At 42.4% G+C, this 25,354-nt stretch overlaps 1 protein-coding gene across 1 annotated transcript in view; it reads left to right on the forward strand.

Annotated features, from left to right (window-relative positions):
- Window positions 1-2,006: 2,006 nt before the first annotated feature.
- Window positions 2,007-25,354, forward strand: part of LOC112307604 (nuclear body protein SP140-like protein) — a 33,931-nt gene continuing 10,583 nt past the window's right edge. Inside the window, exons 1-11 of the mRNA XM_053919175.1 lie at window positions 2,007-2,104; window positions 9,182-9,332; window positions 10,430-10,598; window positions 12,667-12,750; window positions 13,440-13,502; window positions 18,184-18,273; window positions 19,567-19,617; window positions 20,258-20,350; window positions 22,162-22,215; window positions 23,452-23,556; window positions 24,711-24,853. Of these exons, the coding sequence (XP_053775150.1) occupies window positions 2,067-2,104; window positions 9,182-9,332; window positions 10,430-10,598; window positions 12,667-12,750; window positions 13,440-13,502; window positions 18,184-18,273; window positions 19,567-19,617; window positions 20,258-20,350; window positions 22,162-22,215; window positions 23,452-23,556; window positions 24,711-24,853 (1,041 nt within the window). The 5' untranslated portion in view covers window positions 2,007-2,066. The remainder of the gene's footprint in view (window positions 2,105-9,181; window positions 9,333-10,429; window positions 10,599-12,666; window positions 12,751-13,439; window positions 13,503-18,183; window positions 18,274-19,566; window positions 19,618-20,257; window positions 20,351-22,161; window positions 22,216-23,451; window positions 23,557-24,710; window positions 24,854-25,354) is intronic.

The following is a 25,354-nucleotide window of genomic DNA, read 5'->3' on the forward strand; positions in this document are numbered from 1 at the left end:
CTTTCTTTGAGGCAGGGCAGCCCCAGTGTGAGAGTGTCCACCCAGGGGGCGGGCAGCTGTGGATTTCTGTGGAGAGCAAGACCAATAAAATGACATTGGTCCAACTAAGATCATAAAGTATGTATGGTATAAAAAAGCATACAGTATATATAAAGCATAAAGTTTATAAAACAAGATGGAGTCTCTTATGTCAACTAAAATGGCTGTCAGTGAGCCATGACACTTTGGTTCCAGAGGAAAATTGCCTAAGTCAGAGTAAACGCTTGTGGCAAGGAGGCAGGTCTGCCCACGTGGCCAGAGCAGAAATGTGTGGTGAGGAGGCACGCCTACGATACATATGCACACGTGGTCAGGGGAGCTATGTCAGTGGAGTGGGACACCCACAGCGACGCTCCTGGGAAAATTCCACACTTGGCACGAGGGGTGCCAAGACATGTATCGAAAAGACCCAGAAGGGTGGGGTACATCATTTTCAAGGTATAACTGAGACAGGTTTCATTTTATTGCTGAGATTGGCTGAGCCCCACACACCAGAGAGCTGCTCCCCACCATGCCAATCTCCCTTGGTGATGGCCGCTGGAGGCTCTGCCCTGTTGGACCAAGAACTTTGCTTGTCCTGCTGCCCACGTGGCTCTGGAGATCCTTCCTTGCAAGATGCTGTCTACTCCCTTGCCCACTATGCTGACTCCCAGACCTGCTTACTGAGACTCTGGGACTCGGGTTTGTTACCCCCCATTAATTGCTGTGTGTGTGTGTTATATTCCTTTTAGATTGTTAGAGTGTGAGTAGGATAGTAATGTATGCTGATGTTCAACTTTGAAGGAACCTGCATTCAATCAAAGCTGAGTGCATAGCGTAGTTACTGTGTGTGACTCTTGTCTACTCCTTGGTGCCGGGCTGCTCAGCAGGCAGCTACCCGAGCAGTTGCCTGGCTGCATGATAGGAAAGACTGTGTCATGAACAAGGCGCTCGTGACAATTTCCCACCCAGCCAACTGCTCTCCACCTCTCACTCATGTAGTGATTTGGTGACTATAAGAAGACTCAGGGAAAAGCTGGCACATTTATGCCCACACCCAGTGTGCTGGTGGCCTAGTCTGCCTGCTGCCTGGGGACAGAGGAGAGACAGAGGAGGGACACTGGAAAGGCAGGAATCATCTGTGTCAGACTATGTCTGGGCCATGAGTCCCGTGGAGGTGGGAGCACAGGACAGTCATGTCCTTCAGAGGCTCAGCCTGCTAGTCTGGAGGGCAGAGAGATCCCCGTGTGTGCAGCAAGCACCTGGGACACACTGAGACCCTGCCCACTGGTACGGAAATCCTCCTCAGTGTCCCGGAATCTGTCCCAATGGGATCCATACTCCCTCCTTTGGAGGAAAGAAAGAACATACATGGAGAGAGGGTAGAACCTTCTCTGTATCTTAAATTCATTTGGGCCAGATCCTTTAGTCCCAGTCAGAGGAAGCTGGACTCAGGCACCAAACGTGGAAACCATAGCTCTAAGGGTGGTGCTTCTCCAGCCCTGTGTGCAAACACTAGGACCAGCTCAGTTGGCTCCAGGTTCTCCATGGGCCTGAGTGAGGATCTGAAGTTTCTGTCTTTCCCTCTTTCCTGACAGCCATCTGCACATGTACGAGGGGCAACATGGCTTCATTCTCACCCCAAGTAAGCCCTGCACCCTCTTAGAAGGTTGGGGCAGCTGGGGACAGTGGGTTCACAAGTTGTTTTGGGGGTCTTTGCACATACAAGGGGACTATAGAGGACTGGTTCAGCCCCCTCTGGCAGACCACCTCTTTGGCCGTCCGTGTCCTGGTTGTCCCTCCTTGTCCCCCATTCCTGCTGCCATGTGTCCTGATGGCTGAGGCCCTCTATGGGGCTAAGGAAGGGGAAAGGCAGCATAGGGCAGCACATGGTAGTTAATTTCACTTCTTTTTTCCCCATTTGGGGAAAAGAGAACTTCACCCTTTTAGGGTGAGTCTGATACACATTTCCTGCTCAGAGCTGAGCAGTCTCACTGAAACGTGGCAGGGTCACTGGAGGGATCAGATCTACTGGCAGGACCAAGGGCATGATGATGGCCACTGAGCACAGCGACCTCAGCACCAGGTCAGTTTCTGTCTTCCTTCTTTCAACTTTCTCTTTGGGAGCCCTGCTGCTTTAGTGCCTGTTAGTAGACACTCCTCTGAACCTTGATCTTGATCCTATTTACAAAAACACTCACGTGCAGTGTAGTGGGATGCAGGAATAGGTGAGGAGGAAATTGGATCTTTAAACAGTAGAGGGACAACTGCTGGTGTGAGCACAGCGGCCACAGCCCACAGCACTATTTTGTCTTACACCCGCTGCTCCACCAGAGAGCCCTCTCGACTGGGCTGTGCTTCCTGAGCTTTTGAAGCAGTGATTTGTTATATCTTTCCTTTTTTTTCCTTTTTTAAAATTTATATTTTATTTTTATTCAGTTACAATTGTGTGCATTTTCGCCTAATCCCTCCACCCCACTCCAGCCAGTCCTCCCTCCCTCCCCCACCTCTAACCTGCCCCTTGATTTTGTCCATGTGTCCTTTATAGTAGCTCCTGTAAACCCCTCTCCTCACTATCCCCTCCCCACTCCCCTCTGGCTATTGTTACATTGTTCTTAATTTCAATGTCTCTGGTTATATTTTGTTTGCTTTTTTCTTTTGTTGATTATGTTTCTTATGTTGATCATGACCTCTGTGTCCTCTCTTTTCCCTCAGGCCTCCTCTACTTTCACCAAGGTCGTTTCAAAGAGGGTACTTTAGAAAATATAAAATTCAGATTAAACCCCTGACTTCTCGTATCTGGGTGCCTTGGTCTCCTACCTGACCTGTGGTTGGGTCAGCACTGGGCCTATTCTGGTCTCAGACTGGGGGTCTGGTTCTTCCTCCAGGGATCTTGGTAAGGGAGTCAAGGGAAGAGGAGGGGCCAAGATACCAAAGACCAGTGCAGGCAAGGAAAAGGCTAGAAATCTCTTCACATTAATCATCATGTGGAGCCAGCTCATTCTTTTTAATGGCCACATACTACTGCATGGAATACATACACCATAATTCCGATACCAACAAGCTCTGAAGTATAACTTTATATCTCTTTATGTTTTTGAGCATGCCCAAGTATTTGTCTCGTTTCAAAAACTGAAATGTGAAATTGTTGAGGGTAATAACACTCACTTGTTTATACTGCGGATTTGCTAAGTTGCCTTTTTTTCTTTTCCAATGGCTGAATCACTATATTCTTCTACCATTGGCTGATGAGCCATCTGTCCACACCCAGACTTCACAAAGGAGCTGGATAAAGGGATACAGCCTGTTAATTTTCATTCTCTGATTGCATGGGAGGTTGAAGAGGTTTTCCTGTCTACCGTCCTTTTAAATTGCTTCTTCTCTGAATTGTTGGTTTAGTTTTGGCCAATGTTATTAGTTAAGGTGATTGTCCTTCCTTTGATGACAAGGGAGAGTTTGCTACTTAGGTTGAACTTTATAAATATACTTTTCTTGCCTTTAACTTTCTTATGGTGACATATCATATTAAAGCTTGAAAATTACAGCATAGACTTACAGTATTAATTTAATAAGACGGATACTCCCTGGTTATTATACATCAATAAAAGTGATACCAAACGTTACTGGTGAATCCCATGCAGCTGTACTTAAACACAGTTCTTGTATTCTTGACGGTGGCAGATTCAATTTCACCTTGATTTCAGAGATACTTCCTTCTCCAATATGTTGGAAAACTTTATTTTTCAAATTTTGGCCAAAATTATTCTTTCATTGATACACCAGCCCTCACAGCTTTATATGTCCCCTAAACTTTTATTCCTTTATTTTTTTTATTTTGAATTCATAATGGTCCTCTCAATTTTTCCTCCATGACACTTATCTTAATTTTAGCTTTTTTTCTTGGTTTCTTATAATTTCTAATTTGAAAGAATTAATTGTTTGTGTTTAAGAGCAGTCTTAATTTTCTTCCATAGCTCTGGAAGCTCAACTTTAAACCATGTTTTGTTACTAAGTCAGCCCATCTGCACACTGTTGCTTTATTTATAGGTGTTTGTGGGACATTAAGCACTTTGGGGATGCCAGCATTGTAAGATATGCTAAGGGCATTGCATTTAGAAGATGAAGGAAGAGGGTGAGAAAGAGAGGAACACAGGTAGAAATGGGGAAAATGGCAATGAATAAATACCTATCAATAATACCTTTAATGTAAGTGGATTACCTACCCCAAACAAAAGACATAGGGTAACTGAATGGATAAGAAAACAAGACCTGCACATATGCTGCCTACAAGAGACCCACCTCAGAACAAAAGACCTACACAGACTGAAAATGAAGGGCTGGAAACAAATATTCCAAGCAAATGGACAGGGAAAAAAAGCTGGGTAGAAATATTCCTATCAGACAAAGTAGTCTTCAAAACAAGGACCATAAAAAGAGACTCAGAAGGTCACTTCATAACAATAAAGGGAAGAATCCATCAAGAAGACATAAACATTATAAACATATATGCACTCAACATAGGAGCGCCCAAACATATAAGGAAAATCTTGGAGGACTTTGAGAAGGATATTGACAGCAACACAATTATAGTAGGAGATTTTAAAACCCTGCTGTCAAAAATGGATAGATCTTCCAAACAAAATATCAACAACGATATTGAGACATTGAACAATGTCCTAGATCAAATGTACTTAACTAATATATATATAGCCTTTCATCCCAAAGAAGAAGAATACATATTCTTTTATAATGCACATGGAACATTTTCAAAGATAGACCACATGATAGGACAGAAAACAAGCCTCAACAAATTCAAGAAAATTGAAATCATATCAAGCATTTTCTCTGACCACAAGGGACTGAAACTGGAAACCAACCTCAAGGAAAAAACTCAAAAACACTCAAACTCATGGAGATTGAACAGAATGCTATTAAACAATGAATGGGTCTAGAATGAGGTCAAGGAAGCAATCAAAAAGTTTCTGGAAACAAATGAAAATGAACTCACAACAATCAAAAACTTATGGAACACAGCAAAGGCAGTCCTGAGAGGGAAGTTCATAGTCATACACACCTACCTAAAAAAGATAGAAACATTTCAAATAAACGACCTAACCCCACATCTACAAGAACTGGAGGAACAACAACAAAGACAACCCAGAGCAAGTAGAAAGAAGGAAATAACCAAGATCAGAGCAGAATTAATTGACATAGAGACTAAAAGCACATTTCTAAGGATCAAGAAATCTAGGAGCTGGTTCTTTGAAAAGATAAACAAAATCAACAAGTCTTTAAGCAAACTCATCATGAAAAAAAGAGACAGGACCCAAATAAACAAAATCAGAAATGAAAGAGGAGAGATTACAACTGATACCACAGAAATACAAAGGAATAGTAAGAAATTACTACAAAGAACTATATGCCAATAAATTTGAAAACCTAGGTGAAATGGACAAATTTCTAAAAAAATATAATCTTCCAAAACAGAATGAAGAAGAAGCAGAAAGCCTGAATAGACCAATAACAGCTGATGAAATTGAAACAGTACTCAAAACACTCCTGACACACAAAAGCCCTGGACTGTACAGTTTCACAGGAGAATTTTACAAAGCATTTAAGGAAGAGCTAACCCCTATCCTTGTCAGATGATTTCAAAAAGTCCAAGAAGCCAGAAGACACCCAAACCCTTTTTATGAAGTCAGCATCATCCTACTCCCCAAACCTGATAAAGAAACAAAAAGAAAAAAAAACTACAGGCCAATATCACTGATGAACATAGATGCTAAAATCCTCAAAAAAATATTGGCAAACCACATCCAGCAATACATTCAAAAGATCATACACCATGATCAAATGGGATTCATCCCAGGGATACAAGGATGGTACAATATTTGCAAATCAGTAAATGTAATACATCACATAAACAAACCAAAAGACAAAAATCACATGATCATTCCAATACATGTGGAAAAAGCATTTGATAAGGTACAGCAACCATTTACAGTAAAAAACACTTAGCAAAGTGGGAATAGAGGGAGCATTCCTCAACATGATAAAGACCATATATGAGAGACCTACAGCCAACATCATCATCAATGGGCAAAAATCAAAACCTTTCCCATTAAGTTCAGGAACAAGACAAGGATGTCTGCTTTCACCACTCCTCTTCAATATAGTATTGGAAGTGCTACCCACAGCAATCAGATAAGAAAGAGAAATAAAAGGCATCCATATTGGAAAGGAGGAAGCAAAACTGTTATTGTTTGCAGATGACATGGCAGTCCTATACTGTTTTGATTACTATAGCTTTGTAGTGTAGTTTGATACCAGTGACTTCTGTTTAATACTTCCCACTTCATTCCTTCTCAAGATTTCTTAGGCTTTTTGGATCTTTTGTAGTGTCATATAAATTTAAGGATTAGTTCTAGTTATTAGAAGGATTTATTTTTATGGGGATTGCACTTTTAAGTAATAAGAACATGTCAACAATATTAATCCCTCTAATTCATGACCATGGTATATATTTTTCATTTATTTGTATCACCAATGTCTTTCACCATGTCATATAGCTTTTGGAATAAAGGTATCTTACCTCTTTGTTAAATGTACCTCTATGTATCTTACACTTTTTGATGCAGTTGCATAAGGGGTTGTTTTTTAAATTTCTTCTTATGATCAATTGTTATAGAAACACACCAGATTTCTGTGTATTGACTTCATATTCTTCAACTTTATTTACATCATTTATTAGCTCTAATAATTTTTGGTGGTGTTTTTAGGGTTTTCTAGTAAATTATCATGTCATGTGCCAATAACAAAGGTTTTACTTCTTCCTTTGCCATTATATGACTTTTATTTCTTTGATGTTTCTCATTGCTGTGGCTAGAACTTCCAATACTATCTTGAATAGAAGCTTTTAATAAAAAGCATTCCAGATATATTTAGGAGAAGATGTGTTTACAATGTCTTTCATTTGAATAGTGTGGACATTTTCAATAATCTGTATGTCTTGCTGACCCTCCAGGCTTCCTTGTATTATCTATTTGTTGACTGCATCAATTCCTTTTATCCTCGTCTCTAGTCAAGACCACTGTTTCTTTTTTAAATTTTTAAATTTTTATTTTTAAATATATTTATTGATTATGCTGTTACAGTTGTCCCATTTCCTCCCCTCACTCCACTCCATACTGCCCCCCCTCCCACATTTCCCCCCTATAGTTCATGTCCATGGGTCATACTTATAAGGTCTTTGGCTTCTATATTTCCTACCCTATTCTTACCCTCCCCCTGTCTATTTTCCACCTATCATTTATGCTACTTATTCTCTGTACCTTTCCCCCTACTCTCCCCCTACCACTCCCTTATTGACAACCCTCCATGTGATCTCCATCTCTGTGGTTCTGTTCCTGTTCTAGTTGTTTGCCTAGTTTGCTCTTGTTGTTTTAGGTGTGGTCGTTAATAACTGTCAGTTTGCTGTCATTTTTACTGTTCATATTCTTTATCTTCTTTTTCTTAGATAAGTCCTTTTAACATTTCATATAATAAGGGCTTGGTGATGATGAGCTCCTTTAACTTGACCTTATCCGAGAAGCACTTTATCTTCCCTTCCATTCTTAATGATAGCTTTGCTGGATAGAGTAATCTTGGATGTAGGTCCTTGCCTTTCATAACTTGGAATACTTCTTGCCAGCCCCTTCTTGCCTGTAAGGTCTCTTTGGAGAAATCAGCTGACAGTCTTATGGGAACTCCTTTGTAGATAACTGTGTCCTTTTCTCTTGCTGATTCTAAGATTCTCTCCGTCTGCTTAATCTTAGATAATGTAATTATGATGTGCCTTGGTGTGTTCCTCCTTGGGTCCAGCTTCTTTGGGACTCTCTGAGCTTACTGGACTTCTTGGAAGTCTATTTCCTTTGCCAGATGAGGGAAGTTGTCCTTCATTATTTGTTCAAATAAGTTTTCAATTTTTTGTTCTTCCTCTTCTCCTTCTGGCACCCCTATAATTCAGACATTGAACGTTTCAAGATATCCTGGAGGTTCCTAAGTCTCTCCTCATTTTTCCGAATTCTTGTTTCTTCATTCTTTTCTGGTTGGATGTTTCTTTCTTCCTTCGGGTCCACACCGTTGATTTGAGTCCCAGTTTCCTTCGTATCACTATTGGTTCCCTGTACATTTTCCTCTGTCTCTCTTAGCATAGGCTTCATTTTTTCATCTAGTTTTCATCCAAATTCAACCAATTCTGTGAGCATCCTTATTACCAGCGTTTTGAACTGCGCATCTGATAGGTTGGCTATCTGTTCACTGCTTAGTTGAATTATTTCTGGAGCTTTGAAATGTTTTGTTATTTTGGCCATTTTTTTTTTGTTTTTTGTTTTTGTCTTGGCGAGGCTGTTACTTAAAGGGGCGGAGCTTTAGGTGTTCCCAGGGGTGGGGTAACGCTGGTCGCTGCCCTGTGATGCTGCACGTGTGGGAGGGGCTGACAGAGAGCAATGGCGCCTGCTCTATTCTTCACTGGATTTCAGCCACTCCTGCTACCCACAATCAAATTGGACCCCTCTGGTGCTGGTTCTGAGTGGGTGGGCTTGTGCACACTCTAGGCCCCTGTGGGTCTCTCCAATGACCTCTCCTGTGAGGCTGGGAGTTTCTCCTGCTGCCGCCCCAACCCCCATGGGCATTTTCAATCAGAGATTTTAGGTTTTATTTCCCCATGCTGGAGCCCTGGGATGAGCAGTCTGCTTCACTACCCGCCACATTGCCTGCCCCGTTCTCCGCCACTCTGAGTCCGGCCCTCTCGGTTTATGTGTGCGCCAATGTGGGCCGCAGGGTCTGCTAGTGGGTCTATAGGGCCTGCTCCCTTGGTCCCACACTTCGCCAGTCTCGGTCCCGCCACGGCAACGCGAGTCCTCTCTGCCCCTTCTACCGGTCTGGATGAACGTTTTTTTTTTTTTTTTTTATTTCCTTGGTGTCAGACTTCCTTGCCGTTCTATTTTCTGTGAGTTCTGGTAGTGCAAGGAGGCAGTGTGTCTACCTACGCCTCCATCTTAAGACCACTGTTTCTATAGATGTTGGTTCTTCTCATTCTGTCCTTCACATATAAAAATGTTAAACCCACCACAAGCATGTCAAATCTCGATGACCATTTTATCATGGTATCCTTTCTCCCCAGGATGTCTGCAGAAAACTACAGACTTATGCATGAGATTGCGGTCAAACTGTTCAAGGAACATAAAGTTGAGATTTCAGATGCAATAAAAACAACATTTCCTTTACTTGAGATTCTTCGTGATCGTGGGCTGATCACCAATGAAAAGTATAAAGTAAGTGAGGTTTATTATGTCACAATCTGGTAAAGCAGCCCCAAATTAGATATGCTTTGATTTAGATCAAATGTCAGGGCTCCACTAGGGAAGTGAGGGGTCTGCTATGAGTGGGAACTTTGTCAAGTAGCACTCCAAGTGTTCCTGTAATGTAAAACAGGAGAAGAGAAGCAGGTATCATTGGACACAGTCCTCCTTCTGAATGAGGGAACAGTGATCCGTGGTCCCTCTAGTGTTGAAGAGAGTAACAGCGGAGATATGCTGGATCTGAAGCCTGTGGGCTCCACAGATATACAATGTAATGCCTTGTAGGAGTTATATATACAATATAGCACACACTAGTAATTTGAAGTAATTTTATTGAATGGATGAATAAATTTAATGAATTGATTTAATAGACTAATTTACACAGCCTTTCATTTCAATGAACATCAATTTAAATACTTAGATTTGAGAACGTTAAAGTCCACAGGGAACTGATGTCTTGTTAGTACAAATTTGAAAGTAGATGCTTGTTATTCTCCCTTCAACAGTTTTAAGTTTTCTTTTGGTATTTCTGAAATCTTGGAATTTAGGTTAATTTTAGCAAGAGATGTAGGTGGAGATACAGAGATGCAAGCCTTCTCTTTCCCCATGAGTAGGCTTAATTCATGACAAAGTTCACAGGAAGGGAAACTCACCACCTGGCTTCCCTGATCCCTTGCAGGCCAATTCAATCCTGCAGAAGGGACAGGGCTGTCTGGTCAATGGAACATCAGCCCATCACCTGCTAAGGTGATTGTTAAAACATTTGGCCAGGTTCTGAAAGGGCTGCACAGCATTTAACTTTGAACCCATTTTTGTTCTCCAAAATAGTTCTTTCTTCCATGTAATGTAAATGAGAATGAGGAGATGAGATTCACAAATGGGTATTTTTAGGAGGAAAAGTTTACTTATTTCACCCAGTAGCCATACAAACATAGAGAAATTCTAAAACTGAACATGAGAAAATACCTATGTAGGAAAATTGTAACACATTAAAAATGAAATCACTCCCTAGGGCTCTTCTATAACTTGGAATTCTTTATCTATATTTTCCCCATTCACTGTTTTTTAAGGAGTCTAGAAAATCTTGCGAAAACCTGTCACCTGTACAGAAAGTGGTGTATGACGTTCTCAATGAATTGGAAGAGAAATATTACCTGTCACTTCTGGAAATCTTGTTCAGCAAGGTCATCATGGAGAACTACCCAGGTTTAAATGGCATTTGCAAAGGCTTCAGAGATGGTAATTAGGTTTATAATCTACCTTTCAAAGTCCAGTTCTTTTTTGGCAAATATATACTGAGCATCTACCATGTGTCACACATGATGCTGGTCAGTGACAATATAGCATTTAAAAAAACAGACATATCATGAGACTTCTTGACCTTTTCGGTCTAATGGGTCCAGCAAAACACACATGTAGAGGCCTGATTAACTAGGCATTGATTTAAACTCCCAGAACAATCAGATTCCCAGTTGCAACAGATTTGCTTAGAAGGACAAATGACAAGAACCACTGCATCTCAGTAAGACACCATCAGTTGCTACTCTTTTTGCAGGTGCCATACAGCAGTCCATCAAGTGGACCACTACCCATCTTGAGTGACAGCTCAGTTGTGGGTGCAGGATCCACCTGGCTGAGCAGCACCACAACCAGGGGAGTCAACACCTCATGTAACAACTCTGTAGTCATTACTTTCAGGGATCCCACAAAGGACAGCTGAGTTAGAAGTCACCACATTGGAGGAAGACCTGCTATGGCTTATAGTTTACATGGAGTCCTTCTGAGTCCAGTCATGGGTCATTTTTCACCCTAAACCCAGCGTTGACCTGGTAATACAGAAAAGAGGGACCACCTTCATCAGGTGTCTGGAGTAATGAGCAAGAAAATTAACCCAGGTCAAATTTGCCCTTAAACAAGGGTAATGGTTGTATTAGCTCTTTCTCCACACAGGGTGAGACAAACATTAATCAAATCATCTCGAAGTCAATTGCTCTGCCAGAAACTGTGTTTGATACTTCACCAAAGTGATTGATTCACCACTTTTTTCCTGAGACTCACAATGTATAATTTTTCATTGTAGCTTGAATTTGTGGTTGACACTGTACCTCCAATAATTTGGGGGTGGTTTTCCCTGCTTATATTTTGTTCCTCCAATACTTTTGGTTTTGTGTTGCTGGAAAAATATCACCACCATTTGGTATCAACTAAGATCTCCAAATACCAATGTAGAATTCGTGGGAGAAAGAATTATGTGAACTGAGTAGTGCAGATGATCAGGGGTATGGTATAGAGTGTGAAAGCGTCCCTAGTATCTGCAAAACAAGGACAAATTAGATTTTTCTCAATTTGAGAGTGAGAAACATTGTGGGAGTCGACTCAAGAGGGATAAATTTGAAAAAGATTTTGGACGTTGGACATTCTAAAGCTAACGAATTCAAATGTATTTGCTGGACACTAAAAAATACTACAGTCTCATAGGTTTATAAGTAGAGATTTATTGCTCCAGAAAATTCACCTGCCATCAGCCCTGGGAAGAGTGGACCCACCTCCTTCCTAGTGTCCTCCTGCCTGCACAACCCCCAGATACTACCCTGAACTTCCTGGTTTATTTCCTTCCTGTTACTCTCCTGGGCCACCAACATGCAGGGGCCTTGGCTGGTGCACCGGTCTTACCTTTTTGGCAGCATCCCAGGCCCTGGTCCAGGCCTCTTGGGATGTCCTCCAGTGCCACAATATTCACTCCCTGCTGGCAGCTTCAGAGAGTGTCCTGGGAATGGGTCCCTTGGAGGTCTTTCTAGTTCTTCTTGTGTCCTCTGGTGTCTCTTTGGGAAGTGTTCATCCTCCCAACCCAATAAACCACCTTTCTCTTAAACAAACATTTATTTAAAGTTTTTGTGCTTTCACTTTTATACATCCAGTCACTTTTAGGATCTGTGTCCTTCTTGCAAGGAAATTCTTGTTTTTTCCTTACAGTGTGAACAGGTCAGAAAACACGCTTCACTTCCAGTTTTTATTTGATACATGCTTTTCCAGCCATCTGTAATGTTTTTTACATACATAACAAGCTCACGATGTTTTGCATGACTCCTTTATCCTGACATCTGAGGGGCTCCTTTCTGTGTAGGTAACATAAGGACGCCCTTGTTGGGGGTTCTCTTTTCTGTACCAGGGATGGCATAGAACTTCACCATGAGGACTGGGGCTCACTGAGTTCTGAGTGACCAGAGACTGAGAATTCCTAAACATGCACTCTTGATGTCCCTGCACTCTGATGGAGATCTCTAACTTCTTTTCTCTCTCTCTTCAGTAATCCAAAAGAATATTTTTCATCAAGCAAGTTTTGGAGAAGAGAGTGCAGAGAACCATAATACTCGACTGAGCATTGAACAAGGTGATTACAAATAGATGAAAACTGATTCTCTTCTGCTAAGAAGAAAGGAGAAGTGGGCTTAGTGCTCACTGCTGCCCTTGGGTAGAAGTATCACTATCGGCCCATTTGCAGAAAAAGAGACTTAAACCTAGAGAGACCATGTATGAAGTTGGCTTGGGTCAAATGAGCAGGACGAACCCAGGCCTTCTGAACCCAGAGCCCATGTTCAAAACCCTGTACACTCCCAGATAAACTCATGGAAAGGACAGACACTTGAGGCAAAAAATGGGGAAATACATGCAGAAAGAAAGATACAAAAAGAATAATACCAAGAGCTGGAAGAAGTGAAGGAAAATCAGTTGCTGAACTCTGATGCAAAGGCCCACAAAGCAGAGTGAACAGACCTGCAGAGGGAGGGTGTGTGTGAAACAGGCTGAGGAGTCCAGTAAGACCACCAGTCTGGGGTGGCTCTGGGGACTAAAACAGGTTCCCTGTGGCTGTGGCTGACAAGACAAGCCATCACTAGTCACCAAGTGCCTCATGGATGACATAGTGAGATGGCCTGACTGAGGCCAGGGGTGCAGCTCTGGGTTGATGCCTGGGGGAAAAGGTCGTCAGGTCGTACATTGTAAAGATTAACATGGGACTGGAGGAGAATTGCACAGCCCACACTTCAATTTCTGAAATAAGGTTCTAATTTCTTCTTTCAGGAGCTGGTGAAAACTCGTATCCGAGCCTGTCCTGGCTCTTCCCGGATCTGGCGGAATTCACAGGTCTGTTCCTTCTGGCTGTTCTGTGATCCTTTGCTGTTCTTGTTCCATTCTGCAGTAGGCTGTGGTGGGAGGGCTGCTCCTCTTTATTATGGAGTGCCCAGAATTGCCCATCTTGGCATGCGCTATGTCTCCAGAGATTTAGAAAACAGAGTCTTCATACACTGAGTTGCCTGGGAGGGTTGGCCTCTCATTCTCACATGTGCTTGTCACCAACTGTTGACAACTCTGGGACCTGTTGTCCATGTGCCTGGCTTTGTGGCATCTGCATCTGTCTTGCTTGAAATAGGCTGTGGCCTCATCTATTTGATGCCACATCCAGTTGTGACCACATTGCTGGAGAGAGGTCAGCGGTGATGACTGTGTTTCTTGGGGGGAGAGTCCCTCACCTGTTGAACCCTTTACTATATGGCACCATGTGCACCTGTGCAAACCCTCTGCCATCATCCCCAGCGCAGCAGGCCTGAAGCTGCTCAAAAATAGCAGATGGGCCTCTGAACAAGCACTTGATATTTTACAAACCAATAACCACTGTTTATAACTCTTAACCTTTCCTTAACTATAACACACTAAAATTATTAAAATATTTAAAATATGATAAATTTAAAACATGAATCCTGAAAAGTTAATTTTCTGATCAGTCACCATATCACTTATGGTAATATAGGCAATATTTTAGGTAATCTTCTCAAACACTTAAAGTGATGGTATGTCATCTGGGTTTTTCAGAAAACAAAGAATCAGCTTGGAGACTTGGACTATTTGTGCAAGTTCAGCCGCTGAGACTAGGGATTGAACTCTGCCATGGGGCAGTGTCAGAGCAGAAGTTCTGGTGACCCACAGCTGGCTCCCAATTCCACCCTGAGACCTTGGGGAAGTGACTTCCCCTCTTTGTCCTTCAGTGTTATCATCTATGAAATGGAGGAGATAATAGTACCTCCCTCACAGTGTGATGGATGGATTTTAAACAAGTTATGTCATAATGCATTCTCAGCCATGCCTGGTACTTCATCAGTGTTACACACGTTTTTAAGTATTACTATGTATAAAGATAATTATCATTTGTATCTGGGCGAGTCTAAGCTATTAACCACTGCAATAAACTGTGAGATTTTCCCTTCTCACTGATGTCCATGGTGGGTTTAATTATCCCCCAGGCCGTGGAGCAGTGATTAAGGCCATACCAACCTGAGGCCCAGGAAGAGGAATTGAGGGCACATGTTCCTCACCTACATCACACTAGTGTATAATAAAGTTCATGTCTTTATTCACTGACTCTACTTTGCAAATGAGTGACATGGAAGAGATTCGGGGAACTTCTTGCACCATGGAAGGGGTAATCTGTATCTTCCGTGGGGTGTGGTATTTAATATAGAATGTTCTAAAGTAGTACATTTTTATAAAAGAAAAATATCTTCCAGAGTGATTTTTGAAAACACCACTATACTTTTAGCAAATCACATTAGACAAAAAGGTAACATTTAACATGCATCCAACATGCATGAATCCCTACTCCTTGCAGTTCATCACCAGTGCTGCTGGTGGGAACAGGAAGGGTTGAGAGGAAGGAACTGTGACTAGTAATGAGCAGAGAAGGGATTCAAAGAGTATGTGGGGGCTGGGGGTGTGGGTAGGAGAAAATGACATTATAACCCAAATAATGCATAACAAACCACCAGTGAATGTGTCCAAGAGTCTGATGCAGCAGGGACAGTTGACTGTGACATGCACAGGAGTGGAAAAGGGTGTGTCTAATGCCCCGCCCACACCCAAGAAGAGGCTCTAAGAACTGTAGATGTGACACAAATCATGTACCCCAGCATATGTTCTATTTTACATTTGGGGGAATTAATTTTTAAACCATCTGTACATAAATTACTTTGCTGAGAAAAAGGAAGTAAATGAAAAAACTGCAAGGGCACTGAAAACATATTCTTCCATTTATACAGTGTTGAGGTTGGTGGGAACAGAGTGGGATGGGTCAGTGAAATCAATAATGAGCAGAGAAGACTCATTGTGGGGATGTTTGGTGCACAGGTCCTGGGGGGTTTACTCAGGGACGCCTTCCTTACTATTTCCTGCTCTGCTCTCCAACCCTGGCCACAGACCCCTGCAGACTTGCTTGCCAGCTCTCTTGTACTGCTTCCTGCTGGATTCCTAGCCTGGGAGACACTAGCAAGAGATTGGAGAGTGGAAGCAAGGGAGAAGCCTGGTGTTTCCCACTCACTGTCTTGGGCAGCAATTCTGGCAGTAGATGCATCTACTGTGACTGTAGCTCCCACCAAGTAGAGCAGACTTGCTCCAGCTTGTACCAACCCAGCGATCTTGACACATGACCTCACCCTTGGTCCCTCCCATACCTTCCTGTTAACCATCTTTGGGTTGCTGCATTCTTCCATTTGGACTTCTCAGCTCTTCCATCAACTGTATAACTAATTCCTTGGGTTAAATTCCCTGAGCTCTGAAAGCTTATAAAGCTTTGTATTTTCCTGTTGGACCCTGATTGATGGAGAGAGCAAATAAAATATCTAAGAATCAAAACATGGTTTAGGCACAGCCCCACTTGAAAATGGGCTCTCAGAGCACCTCTCTGAACAGAACAGATAAATGTGAAGAGAAAACATATAACCCATGACAACAGCAATGCACTAGAAAGCCAACAAGCAAATGAACAACGTGCCCAAGAGTCTGAGCAAGCGGGTAGACTGAGTGTCTGAGTCTGATGAGTGTGGAGAGGAACTGGCAGGTGGAGGGACCCCAGAATGTGGGTAAAGGCACAGGGGAGACTGCAGTGATGACTGGAGTGCTAGAAATGAAGAAAATGTACAGAATGACAAAATCGATATAGAAGAGGCATTCATGGGTCACAAAAATGATGAATAAACAGAAATAGGATAGGATAAAATAAGAAACATATCAGAGGATGGAAAAACTGGAAAATCAGGTGGGCCAGCAGGGCCAGGTCTAGGGTGAGGCAGGGAGACCCTGGGACACATGTAAGGAGGAGCTGGTTCGTTCTCAGTGCCTCCTTGTGTCCTGGGCACCTCCTGTGTTTCACACTAGACTCTGCTGAGCCTGAGTAACTGTGATAAATATGAAGAGAAATAAGTACAAATACAGCAAGATGCAGAAGGAAATAAATACCAATAAACAGAAAAAATAAGGAGACACTAAGAACACTATGTCAAGAATGAGTAAAGGACAATGAATGAAGAACTGGTAGAGAGAGGACCAGGCATTGTCTGAATGGAGGAGACGGTCTCCACACAGAAAGCACAAAGGGCTGTTCCTAATACCATTGAGAAGGTAAGGTGTCCACAACATCAAATGTCCCAGGGAAATAGGCCTTTCTTCTGACAAGTAGAGCCAAATAACACAAAAACCTGGGATTAAAAGAGGTTCAAAGGAAGGACAGAGCTGAGCAGCAGGAAAGGAGAGGGTGGGGGAGCTGTGCCTGCAGTGGGATTACAGGGAGAAGGGCTTAAGTGCAGTGAGGGTGCTCACTCCCTTTGGGGAGACCAATGAAATCATTCATTGTAATTTGCTCCAGGAGCAGAGCTACTCCACCGCGAAAACTGAATCAGTTCTTGCTCTATAGACCAGTGGATATAGTGAAGGAAAAGTTTTCATTTTATTTTTAATGATATCTTTTAAATTCAGGATGTGAATGGGAAGCCCAAGCAAGGACTGACTGTAACCAGTCATCTGACATAATAGATAAGGCTGACTCAAATAATGTGTGACGGGAATCTCGGCACTGGCAAGGGTCTGGGACACCTCGGGCCCATAGGGGCTGTCCTCCTGGCCTTGATTACAGATAGGAAGGGGAGGGAACAAGCAGAAAAATGTCCCCTACAGTTGGACAAATATATAAAACAGAACAGGTAAATTTACATATTGATGTCAGGGATTATACTTCTGTATTCAGAAAGAGGAAGGTATTGGGGTAAGAGTTAAAGAAAAGGGAAATAATTCAGAGATCCAAGATATTCATGAAAGAGGATGAAACAAAAAACAAAAAACATGAAGACAAGGAGAAATATAAAGAGATAATTTCCCCTTCACTGGAAACCGGCACAATAAGCGAAATTCGGCTGAACCAGACGGAAGTGAATAAAGAGACTTTGCTTGGGGTGGTGGGTGCACAATGCAGCGTTAGGATGACGTTTAATCGAGTTGTACACTTGGAACCTGTATAATTTTGTAAAACACTATCACCCCAATAAATCCATTTAAAAATAATAAATAATATTAAAATATATATAATTTGATTCCATTTTTAAAATTAGGTTTCATGTATACTTCTTTCTGATCCTTCTTTCTAGCTTAATAGATGTTTAGATGTGTTGGGATGATAAAAAATGACAGAGGTAGAAAAGCTAGGAGGTAACAGAAGGAGAGGGGAGGAAAGAAGAATGCGGGAGGGGATGAGAGGCAGAGTGAGGGTGGAGGTGGGAGGCAGAGTGACGGTGGGGTTGAGAAGAGCTGCAGGGTGGGCACAGCTGCCCTCTCACCACCTTCTGTGTAGGACCTGGAGCAACCTGCACATCACACACATCTAGGCACAGGCCCTAGGAATCTCAGTAGCTTCTAGGTCTTCCCAGTGCTCTCTTTAAGGGGTTTTTCTGTCTGTGGGCTCCGTGCTGCCACCCCGAAACACTAAAAGGTTTGTTCCTCTGTGTAGTGATCAGCAGTGAGGCCTCCGCAAAATTTGATGATGGAGACATGCCTGCCCTCCCCCAAGCCTCCACCTCAGCACTAACAATGGAACCTGGTAAGGAGGTTGGGGCTCAAAGCTTGGGCTGCAGGAATGTGAACTTAATTCTGCTACTGGATTAAGACCTGTTGACTTATTGAAATGACAATAGAAGGGGCAAGAGGTAGAAGAGAGACAAATGTAGGGAGGTAAGGCTCAAACAGAGCAGAGGGGCCCCTTGCCAGTGACTAGTCTCTGCTCTGGGGACAGGGAAAGGCTATCACTAACCTACCAGGCAGGTGACTTAGAGGGCAGATCAGGTGGCCTATGGACAGGTTATGTTTTCCATGGGTTTTCAAGAAAGATGTTTCCAAGTTTTATCAGGGAATTTCCTGCTGAATGGGTTCCTTGGTCACACACTGAGACACCTGAAGAATCCTATACCTATGTGCAGTGATGGGTAAGCTGACTCCTTAGAATCAAGCAAAGGAGGAGAGACCCAAGAAGCCACCTGTTCATGAATCTGAATTGCACTACAGAGGAATACTAGGATTGTGTTCCTGGACGACAAAACTGTATTCCTGATGAATCTTACTCTGACATTCTTTGTGTGCATTGATTTGATTACTTCTAGGGCATTTTTGAGCATCTAACTTCTTTGACTCTATTGGAAAATAGGAGTAAGCAAGAGGCATTATAAACTGATATTTAATTAGGTGAGCCCAATCAATTGATACATTGAAAATGTAGCAGTAATACACTACAGCAGTAAATGGCAGTCTTCTTACACACTGTCATATCTGTTAGTGCTAAAGAGTTGGAATAATATACTTATTCTCTACAAACACGATTTGTATCCTGTAGAGCAGAGTGTGCACAGAATTTCTGTATTTGTTGACAATATGTCATTAGTACCAAACTTAAAGTATCTTCAAAGAATAATTTGTGCTGATATTTAATTACTACTGGAAAAATTGGCTCAGACCAACACTCTGAAATCCAAATGATACTTAAACTATTGGCTTACATTTTGATTTTTCACAGGGCTTTTGTGAATAAAGGTTCATTTTGTTTTCACAAGAACCTTAATAGGGAAACAGGGTACAGAGGTTACCCCAGCATTATAGGTGAGGATGTTGGAGATAGCAGTGTTTGAAGGTCATTTACAAATTCACATGGAGAGCAAATGGGGGAGCCGGACAGGATCCCAGAATTTGACCCTGAGTGCCAGAACTGGGTTCAGTTGCAGGAAAAAGGAAAATGCTCACCTCAGCATTGAGATGGCCACAAACCCTATCTGCTGTGTGACTTGACATAGAATTTGTGAGACTGTTGCAAACAAATAACTGTTTTCTCCCTCTTACTTTATAGAGTCTATGGACTTAAAGTCACCTACATCTGGAAACATACATTGCAAAAGAAGTAAGAGCAGATAAGAACGTTCCATGGTTACAAATGAACAGTGTTTTCTATAAAAGATTCCCTCTAATTCTTTGCTGTATCCCTTATAGTAAAATGCAAATTTGCTTTAATTTAAGATAGCTCATATTTTAACTTTTGTGTTAATTAGGATAATGCCTGTGCCAGATAAACCCAAAGAGGTCAATGACTGGAACACAATAGAATTTAGAAGGGGAGGGGCCAGGCTCTATTTTACAAGTCATTCTGGGAAGCCACCAAATAATAGATCTGACTTCTTTAATAGAAGATTAAAGATTTGTAAGACCACCTTGGGAGAGAAGCAGAGCTAATAATTAACACAATTACAGACACAAACACAAATCCATAAAGCTACATGTAAAGGAAGAAAGAGAATGCAGTGCAGAATGCAGAGGGCCAAGACAATGCAGAGGAGCCCAAGGAGAGGGAAATATTTCCACCCGAGGCTCAGGGGACAGTGAGGATAAAGTACTGACCTACAGGTCACGTGAATACAAAAGGCAGATCATGGGGGTTTGAGGGAGGGACATTCTAGCCCTGGGTTTTCAGAGCTTCCCAACTTTTTCCTTTGAGTTCCTTGTCACACACTGAGACCTTCAAGGGACATTTGCTCCTTCTGCAGTGAGAAGTGCTGAAGCGCCTTCGGGGTTCAGTGCAGAGGAAAAGCGCTCAGAAGCCGGGAGCTCTGCAGCGACAAGTGGTGCTGACCAGGAGGGTAAGGATGGCCATCACTGGGCTCCAGGATAGCAGGAGTCAGAGGTCAGGGCTCCTGTTCCTCTGAGCTCAGGACATGTGCGGGAGCCCAGTCCTGCCTTGCTCTCATGTGGCCACTTTGAAGACTGCAAAGAACAAAATTAACTAACAAACTGAGTAAAAATAGACTCACAGCTACAGAGAAAAGACTGACAGGTGTCACAGGGGAGGAAGGGGGGGACTGCGTAAAGGGATTAATAAAAAAAACCCTCAAGTGTAGACACAGACAACAGTATGAGGGAAAGTAGGCTGGAGAGGTAAAAGAAGGTAAAGGGGGGATAAATAGTAATGGATTGAGACTTGACTTGGGGTTGTGAACACACAATACAATATGAATATGCAGATGAGGTATTATAGAATTGCACACCTGGAAAACCTATACAATTTTATCAACCAGTGTCACCCCATCAATTCAATAAAAATTAAAATAGATAAATAAAAATAAATAAAACTGCAAAGAAAGAAACCACTTAAACTCAGGCTTGGCTGGAGGGCTCTGGCAGGACAGCAGTGCTCCTGACTGACTTCATGCTGGGAGACACGTCACCCCCAGTGCTGGACCACACAGTGATGTTCGCATACTCAGCACCTGTTCTGTACAGAACAGAGACAGCTGGGCAGTCAGCTGTGGGTCAATTTGTCACAGACCTGTTCGAAATTCAACAGACTCTAATTATTTCTTAGTTGTGGACACAAGGAAAAGTTTTTGGTTATGACTATCAAGTTCCATTTATAGCTTTTGACAGATGACCCTCGACATGACATTGGCCAATAAAGTGATGTTTGAACATGGCTTTGCAAAAAAAATATACCTAGTTATGCTTATAACATCCTAAAGGTTAGGCCGGATGACTGCTGGGGAGCCATCAGTTTGCTCTCTGCATCTATGAGTTTTTAAGGATCTTTACACATCACATGTAAATTTACCAAAAGAGGCAGAAATAACAGCCTGGGCTCCTAGGAAACATCCAAAATCCTTTCTTCAAAACCTCGAAACCACATGTCAAATAATGTTTTATTGTTTTAGAAAGACGCTGTGGTTTAAGTCCTGTATGTTACAAAAGACCCCAACAAGGTCTAGAGCAGACCCTCATTCTCAAATACATTAACGTTGCTGTAAAATATGGGAATTCACACCAGGTGTGATACATGGAAATTTTACATGGACTCATGGCAGCTAAGTGCAGATTCACTTCCAAGTTAGTCAGCTGCAAACCTATGAAAATAATGTTTGTTTTCCAAACTTTTTAGATTCTGCATATGAGCTAAAGGACTGTGGGTCTTTGCTTCATTTCATAACGATCTCTTTCCTTCAGAGGAGAAGAGACAGAAATGACCATCACCACGGCTTTTTGTTCTAAATCCTTCAGCAATGTGAGGAGTTATAAGCTTTACAAGTTGATTGGTTATACATTACTGGCTACATTTTCCGTTGCTTCCAAACCCTGCGGGCGTTCAAAACAATTAATGTAGTTGCTCTCCTCTTTGGGGACCCGGCTGACATCTCACAACAATCTTAAGACCTGGACAGGATGGAAAACCTGTTACTATTCCTGCATAAACTGAAGTACAGGGGTATTCAAGGTGTTTGGTAAAGTTCTGGACTCCTACTTCTCAAATAAGTAGGTTTTTAGTTTCCTTGAGAAGGAAGAGAGAAACAAGAAATCAAATATCCTATAAACTCAAGTGTCCTGCAGTGTTTATTAGTTATCCTAAATGTGTAGCTTTTACTTATTCATTTCTGTTTTCTCACTACCACTTGTTATTTTCCAGGCCCTATGCATCCTGGAGACCCCTCTACCTTACAAAAAGCCAAGAGAAAAAGATGTAAGAGTGAATAAGATTTTACTTGCTTTCAATGTGAGAAATGAGTTTTAAACACCAGAGTTTCTTCATTATTATTATTTACAATATTGTAGTAGGTGGAATGAAGTCTCCTCAAAGACGTCTATGTCGTAATCCCTGGAACCTGTAATCTGTTATCTCAAATGGCAAGGGAGTTTTACAGATGCGATTACACTAGGGACCTTGAGGTGGGGGAGATTATCCTGGATTACCTGGATGGCCCCAATATACTCCCATAGGCCTGAAAAGGTGGAGAGCCTTTCCTGGCTGTGGAGAGAGGAAGAAGTGACTATGAGGAACAGTCGGAGAGGTGCGGTATCACTGGCCCTGCAGATGGAGGAGGGACTAGGGATGTGGGGGACCTTAAGAAGCAGGAAAAGTAAAGGGAGCAGATTGTCCCCTACAGCCTCCGGAAAGGAATGAAGGCCTGCTAAAAACTTAACTTTGGCACCGCGAGGCAGTGCTAGAATTCTAACTGAAATTGATTAGGTGGTAAATACCCGTTGTTTTAAGCCATTATTTGCAGTAAATAGGGCAACATATGGGAATAATTCAGACTTAGGTTCTTAATAGTGGGGTATGGCAATAAAACAATCCTAAAACTGTGGCAGTGGCTTTGGGCAGTGAGTGGCCAGAGCCACTGGAGTATTTTAAGTAGGATGATAGAAAAAGCCTAGACTGCCTTGAGCAGTTTGTGAGTAGAAATGTGGATGCTGAAGACCTACAGAGGACTCAGGAGGAGGGCAGACTGTGGGAGAGAAAACCTGTGCTGTCTCAGAGATACATAAATCATCCTGAACAGCACAATGTGTAAAGCTCCATGTAAAGGCAGAAAGAGAATGCAGTGCAGAATGCAGAGAGACAAGAGAATGCAGAGGAGCCTGCTGAGAGTGAAATATCTTTGGCAGGACAGCAGCTGCATGTGTCACTGTCACGTAAGAATCAGGGGGCTGACTGGGGACCTAAGACAGTTGTATTGACTCCTGGTGTCGCTGCTAAAGCATGCTGATTGTGGGGGGTTTGAGAGGTGGAATGAAGGCAGACATTCTGTGGTTATGTATCAAAATTGCCACTGGAAGAAAGACTCTGAAACTCTGGAGATTTGTGGGATAAAGTTGTCTAAGTACCCCTATGACTTTATAGAAACAACCTCAACATGGGAGAAAGTTGTACATGTGCAATTGTGGAATGAGACAAAATGAAAAACTTCTCTTTCAGGGTCAAAAAAGCAGGGAGAGGAATTTGTGGATTTTCACTCTGAAATACTTCCTGTGACCTGTGGAGAGATGACAGGCCTGTTATATAAGACCAAGTTGCAAGAAGGTGGGTTTAATGGTGTATTTTAATTTGTAATACTTATTTAAAGGACTCATAAGAATTGATGGAATTACCCATGTGAATTACTCATCATTCAAGAAACTGAGGCCCCACTGTGGCTTAAAATAAGAAGGAAGGACCCCTAAGATGATGTTTCTGCACTGTGAGCAGTGTGCATATTAAGTGCTCACCCCCATGTGCAAGTGCCAGTGAGGATGACCAAAGGACCAAAGAGAAGTGCAGGATCATCAGTGTATGGGTGGAAAGTACTGCATTTTCTACTTTGAATCAGATATAACAGGGAAGAGGCCCTCAGCCTGCACGTTCACATCCTGTGGACCCTCTGGGTAATCACCACCAGGACAGGGGGTTAGATGTAGTGAGGAGATCCCAGAGTTGAGAATCAGAAAACCTGCGTCCCAGCCTCAGCCCTGCTGAGAGGGACAGTGTGAAGACTGGGACCTTCCTGAGCCTGAAACTTCCCATCTAAGAGAAGGGTAATATTTATATACCTGCCACCTGGTGTGACTTTGAGAGTTAGTTTACATAATGAATATAACGTGTTTTGTGATTTTAACATTAGAAAGTTTTTCAATAATTACCTATTGTGATGAACTTCGTAGGAGATTTCTCTTAAAATGGATAGTGAAAACCAACTAATATAATTGTCTGCATCATAACTATGTTTTTAAACAGCTTTACTGAGATATAACTCATACAATTTACCACTTAGAGGAGGGGTCTCGGTCCACAGTGAACGTTCTGCCTCCACACTGTGCCAGGGCCACCAGAGAGTCTGGCCTGTTCCCTGTCTCCAGAATCCAATAGCAAATTGAAATCTTCTCATTGTTTGGAATAACTGTTTTTCCTTGCAGGTGATTTTGGAATACTTCAAAATGTGGATTTTGATACTAATGATCACATTTTTTTGTTGTTGTATAAAGGTCAAAAAATGTGAGCACAAAGCAGCTCACATATCTCCATGGAGGTGACTTGAAGGCTGGGTTTGGGGATTTTGATGTTTAAAAAGGGAGGCCACATTCCCCTGATATTGATCTTGAGTTCAAATTGGGTGACCCCAGGTCCAGGGTGGTGGGAGGCTGGTGTCCGAGCTGTAAAGACAGAGGGGGTTTCAGCATCAACTTATCCTGGTCTTATAGGATCCACAGTGAAGTCTATAAAGACAGAAGATGGAAATTGGTTCACCCCCAGTGAATTTGTAGTCGCAGGAGGCTATAAAAAAGCAAGTCATTGGAAGAAAACTCTGCGCTGTGGTGGGAAAACCCTACAAGTGCTAATGGAGGTATTTCTGTGATGGGCAGGAGGTGTGACTTCCCTTGTTGTGGTCAAACATAAGGTTACTGATTGACTACCCAACATATATTGAGTTACCTGTAGAACGATGAGACCCCTGACTTTATGCTTTCCTAGGGGAGGGTTACCTGACACTTCTACTTCTGTACAAGACAACACACCAATTTGTCAAAGAGCTCTTTCATTGTGGGGTAGTTCGGGAGCTTGCAGGAGGGAAAGGTCGCATTCTGACACAGGTGCTGGCAGACAACTTCATGCACTGAGAGAAAGAAGACAGTCTCTGGTCCAACAAATGGGCAGAATATAGCCCAGAGAAAGAATAGCATGGAAACCAGAACCACCACTACTGTGGCTCTGTGGGTTCAAATGCTGTGTGTGATATAGCATAATCCATCAGTTGGGGTTGCTTGCAGAGAGATTTAATGTCAGGCTAAAGAGTTTAATACCATGACAGAGACAGTGGAGAACCAATGAGGTCTCCTGAGGTGTG

Source organism: Desmodus rotundus, chromosome 2 (assembly GCF_022682495.2).
Source record: "Desmodus rotundus isolate HL8 chromosome 2, HLdesRot8A.1, whole genome shotgun sequence".
NCBI classification, from domain to species: domain Eukaryota; kingdom Metazoa; phylum Chordata; class Mammalia; order Chiroptera; family Phyllostomidae; genus Desmodus; species Desmodus rotundus.